Source organism: Dermacentor andersoni, chromosome 1, assembly GCF_023375885.2.
Source record: "Dermacentor andersoni chromosome 1, qqDerAnde1_hic_scaffold, whole genome shotgun sequence".
Lineage (NCBI taxonomy): Eukaryota > Metazoa > Arthropoda > Arachnida > Ixodida > Ixodidae > Dermacentor > Dermacentor andersoni.
This window is the reverse complement of record NC_092814.1, coordinates 165,413,884-165,432,153: the sequence shown is the minus strand read 5'-3', so window position 1 is coordinate 165,432,153 and position 18,270 is coordinate 165,413,884. Positions and strand designations below refer to the sequence as shown.

Sequence of the window (18,270 nt, the reverse complement as noted above, 5' to 3'; positions counted from 1 at the left end):
CTTTGCAGTACTGGGCATGAAAGCAGCCCGTTCTGCCTCGCAATTTTTGTTCACCTTTTATGGCGAGCAAATATCTCAGCAAGACAGTGTTCGAGTTCTAGGCACCTACATCAATGCAGATGGTGGCGCAGCAACATGGCTTCACAACTTCACTCAGACCTGGCATCGGATACTCCACCTAATCTGCTGTATCGCGTCCAAAAACTGGGGAAGTGAGGAGCGAACTCTCCATCGCCTCATGACTGCTTTACTAATTTCACGTGCTGTATACGGCTATAGCTTCTACAATGTTACCCAAAAGCAATGACAAAAACTTGAATCGCTCAACCACGAAGCCATGAAGGTTGTCACCAGCCTGCCGTGTTTCACCCCCTTACACCGCCTTGCCCAAATGGCCCAGATGAATCCGATCGAGGCAATAGCTGAGGCTGCCAAGCATTCACATCTGTTTTGACTAAGACCCAGGATCCTCTCGCAGACGCAGGATCCTCTGCTTCTTCATCGGCCAGTCCCCTCAATGCCTCTGCCCTCTTTCCTTGCTCCGTGGGACTGTCCCCTGACTGGTGACATTGCACCGATTCCCCAAAATGTGAATGCCGATCATGCAGAGAGGCAGATGTCTTACGCAAGGCGGCATGAGGCAGAAGTTCGCGATGCTCCTCCCCATCACCACGCTGTCTACACTGACGCTGCCCTCAGTGACGAGGCTTCAGCCATAGCGTACTATTGCCTACGTACCGCCATGGCCTTCTCCTCCTGCCGCCCTGCCTGCAAGGACCCCTTAATGGCGGAACTAGCGCCATATCCGCTGCATCTGACACCATCCTTAAGCCTCCTTTTGCAGTCTTCACGCATCACACTGTTTACACAGACTTGCAGATCTCCCGAAAGGCCTGCGCCTGGCTGGACTCATGAAATGGTGCTGTCCACTTGATACACTGGGTGATGCGAATCGCCGACGAGGCTGGCCACACTGTCCACTTCGCATGGATACCAGTTCACGCAGGAGTCGCTGGCAATCGAATGGCCGACTCTCTGGCAAGGGAGCTTCTTTCCTGCTCCTCAGAGACTCAGCCACAAGTGCCTGACGACTCATACCCCATCAACCCGGACACAGTCCTGGTAGAGGCGAAGGTGGCTCGAAGGGCCGCGCTCCGGAACATCCTTCCAGAAAATCCGACGCCTCTGCCGGGGAAGTTTACCCGTGCTGAAGCCACACGCCTCCGATGCATCTTCACGGAGATAGCAGTGACACCAGCACGCCGTGCCAAGATGCGCCTCCAGACCTGGTAATTAGCCATTTGCCATTCCTGTCCAGGGAACCAGCTGCTGGATCAGCAACATATACTCTGGGGCTTCTCGGCTCTTGCTGAGCACAGTAAAAGAGCGATAGCCACCCTCCCGCCTACTCTGAGGCCTCAGGATTTGGACACCTGGCGCCTTCCCACTGGTCCTCCGAGAGCTGGTGCCTCATATTCCAGTCATTACTCCGATTTCTACAAGACTCACAAATGGTCGATAATATCTGAACTGACCTTCCACTTCGTCCCTCCCCCTGCCATGATGGATCCACTTCCTGGGGGTGGAACCTTTTGATGGTTATTTTAATTAACATTTTAACAAACAACAACAACGCTTGGGGCAAAGCTGCAAATTTCGCAAGACTCAAAGTACGATCTTGCGCAGTTGATGATATTAAAACCACGAGCGCCACCACAATCATGAAGGCTAGAAGCAGTGATCATGCCGATCAATGGAAACGGCTGACTTTGTGTGCCAGGCGAAACCCCCCATGTGTGAAACCAACATGGCAGCAGCAGTTAGCGAAGTCTGGGAGCACGTCGCTACTGGTGATAAAATAGGCGGTGCTTCAATGGAGGAGTTTCTGAGTACAGATAGTGCTGCCTCGTTCTGCAAAGAATCTCTGACGGGGCGATCATTGTTACGACACAGACGGCGGTGTGGTGCGATGGAGGCGATAACAGCAGCAGCAGTGACGACGATATTGACAGTGGCCCGCCTTTGACACCAACCCCAACATTCACGTAAAGTGCGCTGTCGTCGATGGAGTCGCTCACCGATTTTGTGCACGCTAAATTATAGCTGCCAGTGTTCGCGCAGCCGCTGGACGCGATGCACACCGTGGTTGTGAACCTGAAACTTCCGTGAAAGCAAGTGCAGATTTCTATTTCAGCACGCCTAATGCTTGACACGCTGCTCAGAGGTACAAATTAATGTTTCATTTTTCACAGCCTACTTTCTACAATGGCAATTTTTTTATTGTAAGTGGTAAATTTGGTGTCAGAGCTATGAAGGTATGTTCGTCAGCTTTTTTTTTCTGTTCTTTTTTTATGGCAGTCCAGATATAGCGATGATCAGTTATAACGGTCGGATTTTTCGTTCTTCTTGATATCGTAATAGTGGGCTGCACTGTACCAGTTACTGTGACCGCATAACAACATGGCAGTGGCCAGGCTGCACAGTTCGTTCCTGATTCATCTATGTTACTTGCTCTTTGTCGCAACACCAAGAATTAAATGTAAAATCATCCATCACTTAGTCTCATCTCACACTAACGACTAAGTCTAAGTGCTGTTTTTTTCCGTTAATATTGAGGTCAGTTGTTTGTTTTGACACTGCTAAGCCTAGCAGGATGGCATTGAGGGCAGAAAGTGTGTCGATTTCCACCTAAGAGATGCCGCCACAACACTGTGCAGCCTTAATCAATGCTAAAAGGGTTATGTAGATTACAGTTTGAAAAATTATGATTAGGGTGCAGCATTTTAAGTTTTTATTTTCCAGAAGTGCGACATACTTTTTTTGGCTTTTATTTCCATCTAAATATCCAGTTTCTTTCGGTGAAAATATTTTTTTCAGATAACTCTCACTGGCTTTTCTTGGTGGATTTTTTTTCAGCATTGAGCTTTCTGTTCTTTTTTTTTTTTTTTGGAATATCGTCAGCACTGAAATGTGCTGTATAACTGTAGATCCTGCTCTTCAATGCTGCAGTTGCATCAGATACACAGAATAATAAAGTTTTCGAGCATTTTTTGAGAAGCAGCTGTCCTGTAAGGGTACAACGGCATGTGACATGCAGGAAATAAGAGGAGGTGCATTTGGTATTGAATGGCACTATTTGTAACATTATACAGGTACAGAGTTCCAACAAATATTATAAAAAAATAAAGAAACGCCAGGGGTATGCGACCCCGTGTTACCATCAGTGAACTTGCTTAGTTCATGCGCCACCAATAGCCACCTGGATCAGAGATCCCATGTCCCTTCTGTGTAGACGTTCCCCCCCCCCCCCCTCCCCCATCTTCGCATTTCAGTTGCAGCACGGCAAGTAAAATGGATGCATATAAGAAAAAAAAATTGTGCAGAAACTATCTATGATAATTGTCGAGGTAAGCGAATGCCGAATGCTTCTAGAAAGCTATTCGATTTTATTAATAAAATCATGTGCTTGAAGGCTTATATTTGTTGTAGTGAGGATAGTATTTAGGTAGCATTTGTTGTTTAACTGCATAATTTCATAGAGAACAGAGCCGTTAAGCAGCACATCTGTGGGGCTAGTATGGGTGGCTATACATATAAGCTGATTCATCATGTGTGTTGTCTCCAGCAGCCAGAGCACTGGCGTGGAAGGCGACTTCCATCCTCCTCTCCCGCCACTGCCACGGGGGAGAGAGTATTAGGAGAAGAGGAGGGCTGTCCTTACTGAGCGCTTCAGCATAGCATCTAAACCTTGAGTCGTCTCAAAGTTCTTGCACTGCAGCACAGATGTCTTAAAGAGCTACAATAGTTGGCGTTCGGTGACCAATGTGGCCTGCAACTTGGTTATGCATGAGCACACACTTTTTGCATCGGTGCCCTTGTATTGGTTTTACCACTGGCCACCGTGAAAATGGGTGAAAGAGCCAAAAAAAAAAGGTATTCACTTTGAAACAAAATATTGCTTAGGCTGCAGGCTCACATGTGGCCTTGACATTGCCTGGCTTCTTGCGTCAGAGCTCATGTAGGCCTGTAGCGATACACCCAATCACTGTCTAAGCTCTCTGGTAAATTTGTTTTCACTGACCCTGTTTAGTAAAACTGAATTTTGGAAAAAAATTCAGCATACTTTTTCTTGGTTTTTTTAACTGATCATACTGAACCCTATAGTTATAACTCATCTTAAAAAGCAATGAAAATAGTTCTTGCATTCAGAAAAATAACATACTGTTGTGTGTATTACATTTATGTTGCTTTCATACCTTTTATTTCAGCTTCGAGACCTTATGGTTGACCTTGTGCCAGTTACGAACGCACATGGAAATTGAGGTAACTACTCATATGCGTTTCAGTTGCTTTTACAAAGCTTTAATATAGGTGAAGTCTAAAGTATACATATGTGAAACAATTGCATCATTTAATTGTTTTCATTGATTGTTGTACACTGCTGATATTTCTTTCTTCAGTACCTTCCTGTCTATGTTCCAAGTGAAAGGGAGAAGAAAGACCCCAAGCTTTATGCTGAAAATGTTCGGTGCTTGATGGCCAAGTAAGGAAGTTCTTTTATTGGTACATTCTTCTTGAAAAATAAAAACATGCGACTGTCTAGGGATCTTTAGTGTACCAAAAATGTATAACAAAAGAAAGCTCTTTATCGAGATATTTTTCACGAAGTATCAGAGCGATCACTCTAGATACTGCACAAGAACTGTGTAACACCTCACTAGAATTGAGAGTCAGGGAAATCTGACATGTTTCTTTTCCACATATCTTTAACAATACAATTTGCCATGATTACATCACTAAAAAATGACGAGATGGTTTCATTAAGGGTGTTTCATATGTGATATTGCAATTGCAAATGCTGAACCTCATTGCAGCAGTCAAAGCAATGTTTATTGCACACCGATTGTTTTGTGTCGTTTTAAGCAGTATATATTGTTTTGTTCTGTGTCACACCTACATCAATAGTTTTTCTGCATTCAAATACAATTTCCGGGTTGGCAGATGTGCTAACAATGAACAATAGTTTTTTGTTATTAATATCTGTGTACACTATAAATCAGATGTGTGTGTGTGCATGTGCTTGCATGCAAATATAAACTGGGCAATCCATTTTCATAAAAGCGGAAATTAAAGATCCCCTGTGGTAGATATCAGTTCTGCCACACCAGTTAGATTACTTGAAGATGTGGACACTACTTGAAAGACAAATAGCAGAATGATGTTAGCCAATTAAAAAAATTTCACTAAATAAATTTATATTTAATTAAATAGGGCACATGTCCCAATTGCAATTATGGAGCAGTAATGAAGTAGCATTCATTTAGCAGAAATTCTGTATTTAGCACCATTTTCGATAAATATGTCCTCAAAATTTGTGGTAAAATGCATTGATGCTCTAGTTAGCACTTATCAGTACTCTGTTTTACACAGTGTGGATCAATGTTAACTGGAACATGTAACTAGGAATGTATGAGTTAGGTTACTACAGTTACCATTGCACTGCTGATTGCCATTGAATAGTAACATGTATTGTTGGCAGGGCCCTGCGAATCCCACTTTCATCATATTCATATGATGATCTTAAACAGACGGATGTGGAGGACAGTGCTCGTGTGAAGACAGTTGTGTGCAATCGCCTGCAGCAGCTCATCAGTAGGAATTGGTGAGCATATCTTCCTTCTGTACTTGGCAGCCCAGTTCATTTCTAATTTAGTTTGTTGTGCATCTAATCTTATTATGTATAGGCCATGTATGTTTACTAGCAATGTGTACCAGGTGTTTAAGTGAAGATCATATTTAATAATAGTGCTGCAGAGATAAAGAGGTTATTTTGGTGACACACATTTGGTGCCAGCAAACATAAGAAATTATATGATGATGATGCACTTATTGAATTGTCAATTAATTAAGACTCGCTAATTCACTTTTTAATATGTGACTTTATAGGTAACCTGTTACAATTCTGGAATTGAAGCTAGTCAGTGCCCAAAGCCATAGGTATGGCAAGACTTGAGGCATCACACCAACAGTGAATCCTACTCGTCCCATTGTTGCCAATGTTGAGCCATTGTACACATTGGCTCAACACTGGCATTTTGCAGCACTGCATTGGCCCATTGCTAGCAGCCAAGTCTAGGCCAATCTACCTTTTGCTGGGTAAGCACACAAGTGCCGTACCCCAGCAGCAAGTGCTGAAAATGTTTTGCCAAGCTTTGGCTGCTTGCAGAGCAGACATCGTGCAAGGCACGTGAAGCCAGCAGCATTGGCAACCGGGCCTAGAGCTCATGGTCAATGCAATGCCAATGATAGTGATGCTTGTGCTAGTGTTTTGGAATAAATCACAGTGGCTCAGATTGACTTTCTGTTATGCTCCACAAAGCACGAGCAATGATGCTGGGAGGCACTGTGACAGCATGAAATCGTGTGCAGTTGAGAAATATTTTACAACTACCTTGCAATGAAATTGAGCAGTCGCAGAGTATCGCGGGTGTACCAGCAGTATTTGTTTGGAAGTTTTATTGAAGATAACGCCTTCATGTTTGGCATGTAAGAATTCACACAATGCTCAACAGACATGCAATTCAAAATTTTGTAACACTCATTCAATCCTGACAAGAGAGAAAGGGCTGTTCTGTTAGCAGTGTGGACTGTGCTCAGTGGCCAATACAAAAACCCAAAGCATAGTCAAATACTCACAGGCTGTGACACAACTAGCATGGTCTGTTCCTTTCACTTACACAGAGCCTTGTGCTGTCAACGGATAGCTAGAGCTCCCCTTGACGAATTGAGTTCTCATGCCAAGATCTCCCCGAATCAGCAATCTCTTGGAAGTGCAAGAGCACTTGCCAACTGAGTTGCCAGGCCCAGGGCTGTTCATTTCGTTCACCTATTTTAAGCACCCTACTTCCGCAACCTTTGCTAGCTTAGCCGAAGGCCCACAGTGCCATGTGCCTTTGTGTACATTTGCATTGTGATTGCATATCTCATGCACAGATGCACACGCTACACAAGTTCATGGGACCTCCAACTTGATGATGATGGTAAGGCCATCGTGAGCAGCTTGTTTAGAGTTGAGTGGCTTTCGTGAATGAGCAACCAGTTTTGAAACAGCTGGCTACACTTCATGCCTGTATATGTCTTGACAAAACAGATGTTGTTGCTCTGTACTGATTGCTACCCTTGCTTAACTCTCTATCTGCAATGCTTTCTGTCCAGAGTTAATCAAAGTAAGAAATAGAATTTTAAGTTTAGCTGTATACATTCGCCTGTTTAACAGGGATCGATAAGCCTTGTTGCCTCTCTACATTGCCCATACCGTTCAACGAAATGACCTGAATGGCAGAGTTGAGATAGATGCTTAGATTATGGTCCGCCAGAATATCATAGTTTCGCTCATGTGCAGATGCAAGATACAGCAGACTATAGCCTTCCATTACAGCACCTAAATGTCTAAATGATAACGTGAACAGCAGTAGTTGAATGATGGGAAATAATTTTAAAAGTTCTTTGTGAGAACTGAATTAGCAAGTCGTAATTAACTTTTCAAGAGTAAACTCCTTCCTTGAACTTCTGGTCCTCATCTCTTTACAAGTTCAGACATGTGACACACATGCTTGTCAACAGACAAATCCTTTAGCTTGTTCGTAGAACCAATGTCAGTGGGGAAGAAGAGATGAAATCCTGCCTAGGTAGGTTCGTTTAATGTAAAATGGAAATCACTAACATAGCTAATAACCTGATGAGAATAATGCAGCTCGCATCACACAGCCTATGTGGCTGCCATCACAGCAGCTCAATGCCTGCCATTTTGTTTTTCACGGTGTCCTTGAGATGATACCATAGCGCAATGCAAAAGGCAGGTTGCACCTCACAGCTGTTCATGCCAGTGGTGCAATACTTGTAGTATGAACATTAATGGTATCCACCATTATCCATTTGTGTACCCTTTTACCTGTAGCCAGGTATAGTGGCAATAGGATTTGTACCGACCCCTTTCAATTGATGTGCAAATGTGACCAAATATTTCATTGCATTCATATAACATGCATGTAGTTGAGATTTTATCTTTCAGCCAATATGCAAATATTTTTCTAAATAGTAAGCAAACTAAACTAAGAAAAACATTTAATTGAACTCTGAACATGCATTCACAATCTTCCGTGGTCAACATTTAGATGGGATTCATGTCTTTCAATAGGCTTCTAGCAGGAGATGGCTCCTATTTAGTAGAAAGCTGGCAAATAGGGAGGGTGAACCAAGTGACAGTGAGTGCTATGCCAGAAGCATGGGCCGTGCCTGGGGTGGAAGAAGAGATTATGGTGGAAGAAGAGGTGGAAGACTATGGTGGACTAGGTGGAAGAAGAGGATATGGCTCTCAATGCTACTGCATTGAGAGCCATAGTGTTGAGGCAGCTTGAAAGCATCTGCCAAATACTTGTGTCTATTGCTGCATCAGTCAACTGATTCTGGAAGTCAACATTAAACAAAAACATGCACTTTGCTCTGCCCACGACCTGCTCCTCGCAGATGGCCCCTTCACAGAATCAAAACGCGGATGCTTTGAGTAGCATGGAATTTGGATAAGGCAGGAACTCGGAATATACATGCAAACCTGTTCACCACTCTTTAAAGTTTTGAGTTTACAGAGGCCCTCCTGCATTGCTCAGTACCTTTCTGATAACCACCTCTTGCAGGCTTGTTCCCTGAAAAGGGGCAAGTTGCTTGCATCAAAAAGAAAAGCGCAATAAATGCTTTTGTGACATGAAGATTCTTGTCAAAAGCACAGTGGAATGCACTGTCAAAGGTGGCAAAGGCATTTGCATTGGTTTATGGTCATTGTTCAGCCATGTAATGTACCGCAATCCATTGATGAGATCGGCCGAAATGATCAGTTTCTTTAGTTTCGTGGGTTTGATAAAGGTGCCAAACTGGGAATTTAAGTACTCGTGAGTGTGCTTGCAGTTGTTTGTTAGAACTGCTGCTACTCATGGGCATGAGTTTTGAAATGTTGCATATTGCATCGGCAACAAAAAGGAAGTTTGAATAAGGCAGGAGTTTCAGCTTCATGTAGGCTGAAACTTATGGATGAGCTTCTTAAAGCAAAATTGGAGGAGCAACTTGCAGTTAAAATTGAAGCAAACATAGAACCAGCAGGAATGCTAGTCTCACTAAAGTCAAAATTACTTTTTTGATTTACTCGCAAAAAGCTATATCTAATATTTGCAACATAGTAATGAAACCTTGGTATGAGTGATACAAGCTGAAAGCAGAAATTAAATGTTTGGTTGTTTACTCATGCCTGTATTGCTCTAATGCTTTAATGTCCCAGATGATTGAAGCTTATACTCAGCTTAGTTCTCTTAGGTGCAAATGGTAAGTGGAATGCAAGCTTTCAGATGAGAATGTTTTTATTATGCATACGGGTATGTCTAGAAGCTGTTCGTTAGCTATGTGCCAGCCTTTACAGCAGTGTTTCATTCACTTCACATCCCAACCTTTAAAGCTTACTAGAGCAGGTGCTGCCAAAACTGCGCAAAAGGCAGCACCGTAAAAAAAAAAAAGAATGAGCCAATAAATACTGAATTTGGTAAAAGAAATTCATAATAACATGTGCTTACCAATTTGGGAAAGACAAAAAACAAATTTCTCTAGTGTAAATAATTAACACACACATGCATCCTTGCTCTGGCTTCATCAGTCAGAGCACATGCTATAATAAGGAAAGTTTGGCAGATGCCTATCATGTACATACCACCAAGTCTGGCTCAGCTAAAGATATGTTAAAGGTTAAGTTAATACACATGAATAGGAATAATTATTGTCCAAGTCCATGAAACACAAGGCAGGGACAGGGCACAGTGCTAAATTCGAGTGTCAATTTTGTCTGCATAGCACACATGTATGCCAGGCATATCTACGAAGATGTTAAATAAAATTTAAATATAGCTGTTTTGAAATAAAAGGACGATTCTTTTGGAGGTGTGCCATCAGTGGTGGTGACTGCAGGGTGACAGGTGAGATGTGGTAATTAGTCACTAATTTAAAGATTCATTAATTACATTCTAAACTTTTATTTTCAGCAGGCTCATTGTAATTGGAAAATTGTAGCGAGCTCTCCATACAAGCCATATCAACTTTTGGATCTGAAAAATTTCGATTACGCACAGAACTGTGGCTTGACAAATTTGGACTCGGAGCGCGCATAACTAAACCTGGGAGGTTGCAGCAGCGAGCACAAAGCCGCATCCCTCAAGGCAGCATTCTCAGCAGCAGGCAACCACCGCACTGTGACAGCGAGGAGGATGGAGCCGCAGCGCGCTGGCTGCCTGCTGCGGGGTGACGTAAGCAGAATGTCGCCTCAAGGGGCATGGCTTTGCGCTCACTACAGCCTCCCAGTTTTTGTTTCACTCGCTCTGTTAGCCCAAATTCATTATGCCACAGTTCCACAGATAATCCTATTTTTCCAGATCTAAAAGTTGATATGGCTTGTACGGAGAGCTTGCTTGAATTTCCCAATTACGATGAGGCTGCTGAAACTAAAAATTTCAAAGTTAATTAATATTTTTGTTTATTAGCAACTAATTACTATGTGTCACCCATCACTTCATGGTCGCCACCATTGACATATGACATGTCTCCAAAAGAACCGTAGTTTTTTTTTTTTTTTTGAACAGCTATTTCTAACTATTACTTAGTCTTCTAGAAATGCCCTGTATACGAACCATGTGCACGAAAAATTCACAGCAGCAGCTGCCAACTACCATAACCAAGAGTTTCCCATCAGTACAAAGGCATCAAAAAACAGTATTTAATTTGGAAAGAGTGATACGTATAATCAGTTGATACATACTGTGGTGTATTCCCTCATATATAAAGTAATGTGGATAGAAATGAAAGAATAGGCAATAGTGGTAACTATGAAACAGCATTTAAGCCAAGTTGCTGAATTTTTATTTATTCAACATATTTCCCAAATGTGTGTCTGCATCATGGCTTGCATTGTGATTAAAAGATAGGTTGGTTGGTTGGTTTATTTGATACGATTTGATGTGTGTGATATTTGACACAACATAGTTTACTGACTTCTGTGTCCATGACTGATACTTGCTCATTGCAATACAAAGTCAGCATCTAGGTTTATTTATTTACATATACTGCAGCCCAATATAGGGCTATAGCAAGTCTACTAATGTATTTAGAAATACGTGTTGACCCTCGATACAACAAAGTAATTCAGCAAGAAAAATTTGTTAAATTGTGAGTATCATTAAATCAAGGTCTCTGCTTCAGCAGTAAGAGGAGCTTCACAGGTCTGTTGGACAGTTTTAAAGGAAAGTATCATGTCAGTAAACAAATTGAACAGAATCCCATGAGAAACTTAACCCATAATAACGATCATATAAAGCCAGCAGGCTATGAAGTTAAGGGAAGCATAGGGATAATTAGCTGTGGTTGAAATAGAAATGTACAAATCAATAAAGAAAAGGCGAAATGAAATTGTATGAAAAGATAACTAGTCGCCGGTGGGGACTGAACCCACAACCTTTGGATTGCGCCAGTTTTGATTTCCCCTTTTCCTCTTTTCTTCATTATTTTCTACATTTCAATTTCAACCACAGCTGATAACGCCTATGCTTTCCTTGGCTTCATTGCCTGCTGGCTTTATGTGGTTGTGATGCGAAAATGAAAAAATGAAGCCCCTCTGTTTCCCTTCTCTGTGCTCAACCAATAATAATGGGATCAAAAGCAGTAGTGCCAGAGATCGGGTCAAATGCAAAGTGGGCCAGGCCATCCCTACTGCTCGCGTATCATCATAATCGCAGCTCTTCAATGCTAGGAAGCCATTTGTTTTTTTGCAAAGGCGTAGGGAGTCGTGAGGCCAAAATCACTGTATGATGTTAAATGCTAACAACCACGAAGTATCATTCTGGCTAAATTTGTTATAAATGAATAGTATATATCATTAAAGCAATCTTAGCAAATCCGCAGGGCTGGTAATTGCATAGTTTTCTTGTTAACAGCCTTTCAACAGCACCCAAGCAGAATGTGTGTACCTGACAGTTGTCCCTATGACGCAAGTTCAAGCACACCGCCTTCGAGATTTTTTGAGCATGCCGTGGGCAGCCGCAGACACTGCATTATCTCAGAGGTCATGGCCAGGAGTCGCTAGGTCTTGTGTCACTTCCGGCGAGTGGTAATGGCAGCATTTTTTTTTTCAGTTTCAGTGTTAAAAACATCTATTTTTGTGAGCCTTCCATGATGCTCCCGCTTGTATTACCTAAAATTTCTCACGTAGGCTCTGCTATATCTACATTATCTTAACCTAGGCTTTTTAAAGAATGCAGTCCAAAATATCATTGCAGTTGGCCTTTAATGGTAGTTTTTCGCGATGACGGCACTGTGGGATGGCATCATGGCAAAAATAATGCACTTTGTTGTCATGCTGTCAACATTTGCATGCATAAAGACATATGCAAATGATGAGTTCAATCTTCGGTGATGTTTTTTGTTGTTGTTGTTGTCACAAATTAAGGCTCTTGATACATGCATGATATGCATGTGGACTTTGCTAAATCAAAACTGTGGAACAATGCTGTTTTGCTAAATCATGGGAAAAGGTACGTGGTGTTCAATGGATCTGATATTGAGAAATTCAAGGAGTTTGTTATATATGGCAGATTTCGTGAAATATTGTTTGATTTATCAGGAGTTTGACTGGATTTCTATTGAGTTTGATATATTTTGTGCATTACTTCAACTGTAGTCATATTTATTTGCATTATTTTCTTGTGTAAAGAGGGTGTGTAATTTAATGTAACTTTTAGTTATAACATGCTGACTGCTGCTGTTTCTCCCATTTCATTCACATAGCATCCAGTTCCGAGATATGAGCGACGTGATTCTCAAAGTGAAAGCTGCCATAAAAAACCGTGAGAGCTCAAGGGTGAGCTTTTTAGAGTTTGTTGCTATCCTTGGAGTGCCCTCAGACCACATTTCCAAGAACATGTTTGAGGCTCTTGATATAGTAAGTCATTCATGTTTCACATTGATACTCTGCCATGGCAGATATACTTGTGCATGGTTCTGTCTTTTCTTCCCGTGCAGAAGCTTTTGTAATTGAAAGTACAATATGTTACCTGTTAAATATGCAGTGATGAAGATAGTTCTGAATTTTTGCTACTTATTTATGTAGATTCAAAGGGACATCGAAGAAAGTTATTCATTTAAACTAAACAGTCAAGTAACACTTCTCAAATATTGACCTTGTCATACTTGTAAAAAGTGAAGGCTTGGTATGTCCATAAAACAGCATAAAAACAAAAAGCAGTTGCACCATCTTGGACTTTTGCACTAGCCGTCTTCCAGTCATACTACAGATCATGACACATTTTAACAAGGTACAGTTAGTTACATTTAAAAGATAATTGTACCACAGTAAAAAGATAATGTAAGCTCATACTTTTATCTTTTGCTCACTTTTCTACAATAGAATGGACCAACATGAATAAAATAATGAAATCTATTATACATATTACACAAGGACATAATGAATGCTGTACTTTGATAATGTAACTTAGGGAAAATTGGCTTTCATTTTTTGAGTGCCTGTATAATAAACAGTATTTATCAACTAGATAAAAGCGAGGATCATTCTGAAAGAGCCAGTTTAACATGCATAATTGTTTCCCTTTCTTTTTTTGTCCCTTTGAAGCTTGTGTTAGCTTCAGTGTTGTGTTAGCTCCTCTTCACATTAACATATTTCTCTCTTCCATTGCTGAACAAAGCATTCATACCATTGCACTCAGTACTGATTGGGAAATGCAGACTAATTCAACCATTTTAAAAGATATGTTAATGACCCTTCGATGTACTTGTATGTGATACTGGCATATAGTACTTGAGAATTTTTCACCAATTTTGCATCTATCAGGGTTTTGGAACCTATCAACAATCTGTCAACTTGATTGTGTTGAATGATTTACCTGCAGTTGATATTTCATATTCTCTCATTTTTGTGCAGTTGTGGTTAGTGACCCCAGCTGTAATCAGACCATTCTGCTGGCAAGCTTGTAACCCCTAGCAAATGCACTTTTGACTCTTTCATGCTCAGTGTTTCATAAAAAAAAGACTAAAAAAATTATCATAGTGTGACATAACAAAGTCAGGATTACAGTTATGCTCACAGAATGTACCACAGGAGGATTGTTACAAAGTGCTGAATGTGATCAGTTGCAATACTTTATTCAGCTGGTCTTTCCCATGAAAGTACATGCTTTTAGCTATGTCGACATTACTTGCTCACACCGCAGTTAGTTGCAGCTATCATGTATTTCTTTGATTGTGTCATGATGAACCCTTTGTCTTTGAACCAAAGATATTGTTTTGAGACATTCTTCTGGCACATGACACTGGCTAAACCTACTAGTGCTTTCCCATGCAATATGTATTGCAGCCAGGAAGCAATGAGGCTATCAGGACCACTTTTTATAATATAATCTTGAAAGCACTAAATAAATGTAGCTTTGAAGGTGATCCCACCATATAGATAAATATATTTTTAAGAGGAAGCATTGCGAATTGAACCTCAGCTTTTATATGTATGACTCTACAAAATGTCCACAGAACATACAAAATAATGTAGAGCTGTGGGCTAAAACTGCATATTGTTACCACTTGTCTACATTAGTTAGCTTCCAGTATTTTTATCGGCATATGCTTTTTCTGATGCACCTATGGCTGAGTGGTGCTTGGTGTAAAGTAATGGCAGGTACTGTTACTTTGGCCTACTACTTTGAGTGAGAGGAGTCACTAAGGGGATATCACACGATATCAGTATACTGTTGTTTATTGTGGGAGTTGATTGAGAGGAGACAATATGGTAAAGTGCCTGATATCTGGCAAAGTTCCGACTACAAGAGTTGATTGAGCAATTTTGTTCGCAGCAGCCATTAAACATGCCTGCAGGGCGTCCATTGTTCAATACATGTATGAGGGCGGCTTTTTCTTATGTCTTCTCAGCTCCAGCAAACAAGACAGGTTCACAGGAAAATGGATGCTTGAAGTGATCAACAATGGTTGAACAAGGTTGTCTTCGTCAGGCCCTGATGAAAACAAGTCCCCTTGTTGACCCATCTGGCTCGGTCAGAGACCTCTCTTGTTTGTCCGCTGTTGATCACTTCAGCTCTGGTAAAGACTTTTCAATTTTTCATGGTGGTTAAGCAAATAATTAACAATAATAAATATCTTTAGTAATCACTTCATAGCTCAAGTGACATTTAGAAAGCTGTATAGCATGTTGAGAAACACATGATTCAAGTGCTTCTTGCAAGGTTCCTTTCCCATTGTTTCTTTTTTCCTGCAAAAGGATAAGTGGGACATAGCACGTTGGAGCTTTGTTAGTCATCTTGTTTTGTTCTTTTTCTCTTTTTTTTTATTTCAGGCACTTAGTGTACACCGTTTTTGTTGCCTTAAGAAACAAACTATGTAAAAAATATCTTGTCAGTTTGTACTTTTTGAGAACCATTCCAAGTTGTTGAGGTGTTCCTTTTGATTTTTGATTGATTTTATTAGTATTATTGAACTGAATAATTTGTAATTAATAAGTTAGTCCACTGAATGAAATATGAATAATCATCAGTCATAAATTTTCACTATAGACAAGTTGAAGTAGCACAGTTTTATTTGTGTCATGCACTTTGCTATTTTTACATTGCACATTTGGGCAATCAGTTCACTTATGGTCTGTGTGCCATCACAAAAGCTTTAGGATGCCTTTGAAAACATTCAAGTCACCTTTTTGATGCATGCTATCTTTAGTGTCAAATTTATAGTATTGACAACTTATAATATTGATTATTTACATTTGTTAAAGATAGTGAAGAGTTATACTGTTTTTACAAGTTCTGAAGAACAACTTAGAAATTTGTTTTATATATCAACAGCGTTGCGTATTATAAAAAATTAGAGTTGGCAGTTCGTTCCTTGGTTTTGGCATACGTTATTGTTGCCAATGGTCAATGATGTAAACTTCAAATTTAAGGATTTTGAAGGTTTGCTGTGTCTAGCAATTGTTGAATAAGATTGCAAGCATTAATAACTCGTTAGTAATTCACTAATTCCTAATGAACTACTAAGGTTACTAATCTTTCTAGTGTCACTGAGCTGCTTATAAAGTTTTTGCCATCATTCAGAATTGTGTATCACAGCTTCAAACTGTTAAGGGTAAAAGCAAAATCTCCAGCATTATTGGTAGATAGGAGAAGCAATTGTGCTCATTAGCCATATTAGAATTTTGGTGCCAGTGCTGACACTGCCTTGGTTTATTCGCTTAAAACTGCACTAAAGACTAAAACATAAAATCACCAAAGCAAAACATTGCTTTGTGACAATATGAGCTAGCAAAGTTTTGGAAAGCAGCTGTTTTCCTTGTTCACAGTCTCTATGCGTTCATCATCAATAAGGAGTCTTGCTCTGATTCCTTTGTTATGTCTGAAACATGCAGTAACCATTTAAAATAAGTCATTTTTTTTTGGTGATCATAATAGTAACCCTGCATTTAGTACCAACACATTATCGTGAGCCTGCTTTCCAACTTTAGATGTAAGTCCTACTGGTGTACATATTATTAAACGCAAGGTACAATAAACTGGTGGACCAGATGGTTTGTGTAACATGTTCTTGAACTGACCACATGAAGTCAACAGAAAACGAAACCATGGAAAAGCATAGGAAAAGTTTTTTTTTTCATTGAAATGTTAAAATATTCAAGTATGAGTGATAAATATGTGATAAGCTTCATATTCTTAGTAAGTGAAAGGCCGGTTGTACATGTTTAAACCTAGCTGTAAAATTGTTAGCTAGCACCACTCGCAACCATGGTGGCAAATGTGTAACATCTTTCAACCCCAGGCCTCATCTAGTACATGATCTTAGAAGCAGGAAACTGGCCAATAAACACTTGTGGGCTATCTAATGGGATCAAGGCTATGAGAGTCAAGACCCTCTCACATTGACATAAGTCACGAAAAGTTGCTTCTTAAACTTCTTGAATGAATCGGCTACTGCCAACACTCCTGCTTGGAATGCCATGATCCAGCACAAGTCATGAGTCTCAGTATAAACCGGCTAAGCAAGTATTTGTATAATGGGGGGGGGGAGGAAATCATCCACATGTATTGAGAGTGCTTATTTGTGCCAGCTTCTCATGGTTTTAAGAGCACAGGTGTCCTATCTACATCAATACACTTGTAAGCTAAGAGACCAATTTAGGATATCAGTGTATCAGGTCTATTTCGTATTCCAATACACAAATACAGGCTACCAGTGTTGCCAGTGTATTGGGTCTATTGTCTATTGTTTCATAATCCTCTAAGATGAAACCAATAAAATTTCTCTATTAGAATTTTTACTACGGAAAGCTTTCATTAATTTGACATGCAAGTCACTGCAAATGTAAGGTGATTGCTTGCTGTGGACGCGGAATTTTATGTTTCACATTCTTTGTTTGGGTCGTTCATGGTAGGTGTTTTAGAACTCAAGGACCACCATAACCTGAAATATTACAGCAGTAATAACTGCTCAGCTCACTAATTTCTGGTACGTGCAGTGAAGAAAGTAATACGATAAAAGAAATTTGTGCTATTAGCCATGAAATTTCGCTTCCAACAAAGAAACATTTTTCGAGTGCTCCTCGTGATACTGGTAATTGGAGAGTCCCATGAGAGTGACAGTACCAGTCAAATACTTGTTTTCATTCAGCATCACATTTGCACTAGAAGTGAGAAGTTACAAGTTTTGTTGTGCACTTTGCTGTCTGAATGTTTCTCATTGATGCCTGTCATCAATTTTGTGGAAAATTAACACTTTCATTTTACATTCTGTTTTGAGTCATTCTCATGACTGCAAGTTACTTGAACACTACTGGAAAAATTATTCACAATCTCAAATAGCAGCAGTTTGATTCAAGGACAAAATTTAATAGCAAGATATGCGATTCTATTTGATTCATGATCCAAAAATTTAGACTCTTTGCATACTCCTACTCTTGCAACCTTTTTTTGTTTACTATGCAAGATCGTACTGCATGTAAAAAAATTAATTGAAATAGGTGAAGTTGGTGTGTGAGACTCAGTGAGTTACTGAAAAAAGCCATATTAACTAAAGCTCTCATCAAAAGAAGGAAGCAGTAATTTGTGAACATTATTTCTTGCCTGCTGTTAACAATTTGTCTGCATCTAGATGAATAATTTTGCTTTGCGGTATTTAAACTCT

The 18,270-nt window shown here is 40.3% G+C and overlaps 1 protein-coding gene across 4 annotated transcripts in view; it reads left to right on the top strand.

Moving 5' to 3' along the window:
- The window catches only part of LPCAT (lysophosphatidylcholine acyltransferase), a 165,305-nt gene that overhangs the window by 119,648 nt on the left and 27,387 nt on the right, over positions 1-18,270 (top strand). For all 4 annotated transcript variants that reach the window (XM_050195298.3, XM_050195297.3, XM_055062709.2 and 1 more), the window contains exons 8-11: positions 4,269-4,323; positions 4,461-4,543; positions 5,540-5,662; positions 12,871-13,024. In XM_050195298.3, coding sequence (XP_050051255.1) covers positions 4,269-4,323; positions 4,461-4,543; positions 5,540-5,662; positions 12,871-13,024 — 415 coding nt within the window. The remainder of the gene's footprint in view (positions 1-4,268; positions 4,324-4,460; positions 4,544-5,539; positions 5,663-12,870; positions 13,025-18,270) is intronic.